This window comes from Galeopterus variegatus, unplaced genomic scaffold (genome assembly GCF_000696425.1).
Source record: "Galeopterus variegatus unplaced genomic scaffold, G_variegatus-3.0.2 Scaffold8609, whole genome shotgun sequence".
NCBI lineage: Eukaryota > Metazoa > Chordata > Mammalia > Dermoptera > Cynocephalidae > Galeopterus > Galeopterus variegatus.
The window spans coordinates 31,705-32,895 of record NW_007734720.1 but is presented as its reverse complement, the minus strand read 5'-3'; the positions used below and the strand labels follow the sequence as shown (position 1 = coordinate 32,895).

General features: G+C 42.6%; 1 protein-coding gene across 1 annotated transcript in view; it reads right to left on the bottom strand.

Moving 5' to 3' along the window:
• Positions 1-1,191, bottom strand: part of LOC103608593 (ras-responsive element-binding protein 1) — a 61,927-nt gene that overhangs the window by 50,389 nt on the left and 10,347 nt on the right. The window contains exon 4 of the mRNA XM_008593013.1: positions 292-381. Coding sequence (XP_008591235.1) covers positions 292-381 — 90 coding nt within the window. The remainder of the gene's footprint in view (positions 1-291; positions 382-1,191) is intronic.

Below are 1,191 nucleotides of genomic sequence, written 5' to 3'. Positions count from 1 at the left end.
AAGCCAGCCACACACACACATGCACGCGAACGCACACAAAAAAGTCTTCCCCTGTAGAGGTGGTCAGCTAACTAGATGTTTGTTAAATTCTGACAAGGCATTCTGTGTTCATCTGGGACTCTGTCACAGTAACCAGAACACACAAAGATGATTTTATATCCACCTGCCAAGATCATTAAAATATTAAATCCAGATTAATCACAGCTACAATTTTATCCGTTAGAATCCAATCATCTTGCCCTCTGTTAATGAAGAATAATTTAAAATAAAAACACAAAAGCAGCAGCCAACCTGACGAATGTGCATAGTCAACTGATGCTGGGTAGTGCAAATCTTTTCACACAGGGGGCAGTTATAGGAAGACCTCTCCTCTTTCGTTTCCTAAAAAGAGAGATTAAAAGGAAGGAGAAATGTCAAATCACAGTAAACTAGTGTTTTTTTATTTACGTAATAAACATCTGAGTCTCAAGAGCTATGTCTAAGCAGCTGAGGGCAACTCTGTGACCACTTTGGAGCTTTTCTAGGTGTGAGGCTGGGCAAGTCACTGTCCTGTGTGCCCCCAGTTTCCTGGCTTGTAGCTTGGGAAAAATAATAGCATTTACCACACTGTGCTGTGATGCAGATTAAATTAACACATGTAAAGCACTAGAACAGTGCTTGGTATATAGTAAGTGCTCAATAAATATTAGCATTCTCATTACACAGACATCACTTAATCATCAGTGACGGTGAAACATGAAGCATCAAGTCACAGCAGAGCCAGAAAAGGAATAAATTTCTCCCCAAGTCTGGCCCAGGCTTCAGGCAGTATTTTCTGTCAGGTGTCCAGGCCTGCAGGAATACATGCGAGGTACTGAAGATCTTAGAAAAACCCACCCCACCAATGGCAGGAGCCCTCTGTGCCCAGCTGTGCACCCAACAGGCAGAACATAGTTCTTTTGCCCACTGCTAGCATATGCTTGATGATATTCGTAAATAAGAAATAAGAATAAGAATGCTGTCCCGGTCAAAATTTTGATAGGAATGATGACCCGAAGTGAGGACTTCCACAGAGGGTGACAATGAAGCAGCTCACTACTCAGCAATGTGGCTCATTTTACGTTCCTGCGAAACAGACAAGACGAGCTTCCTTCACACCATACATTTCACCTTCCTAAGGAGAAGACCAGCCTCCTTCACTAACCCTCTGTT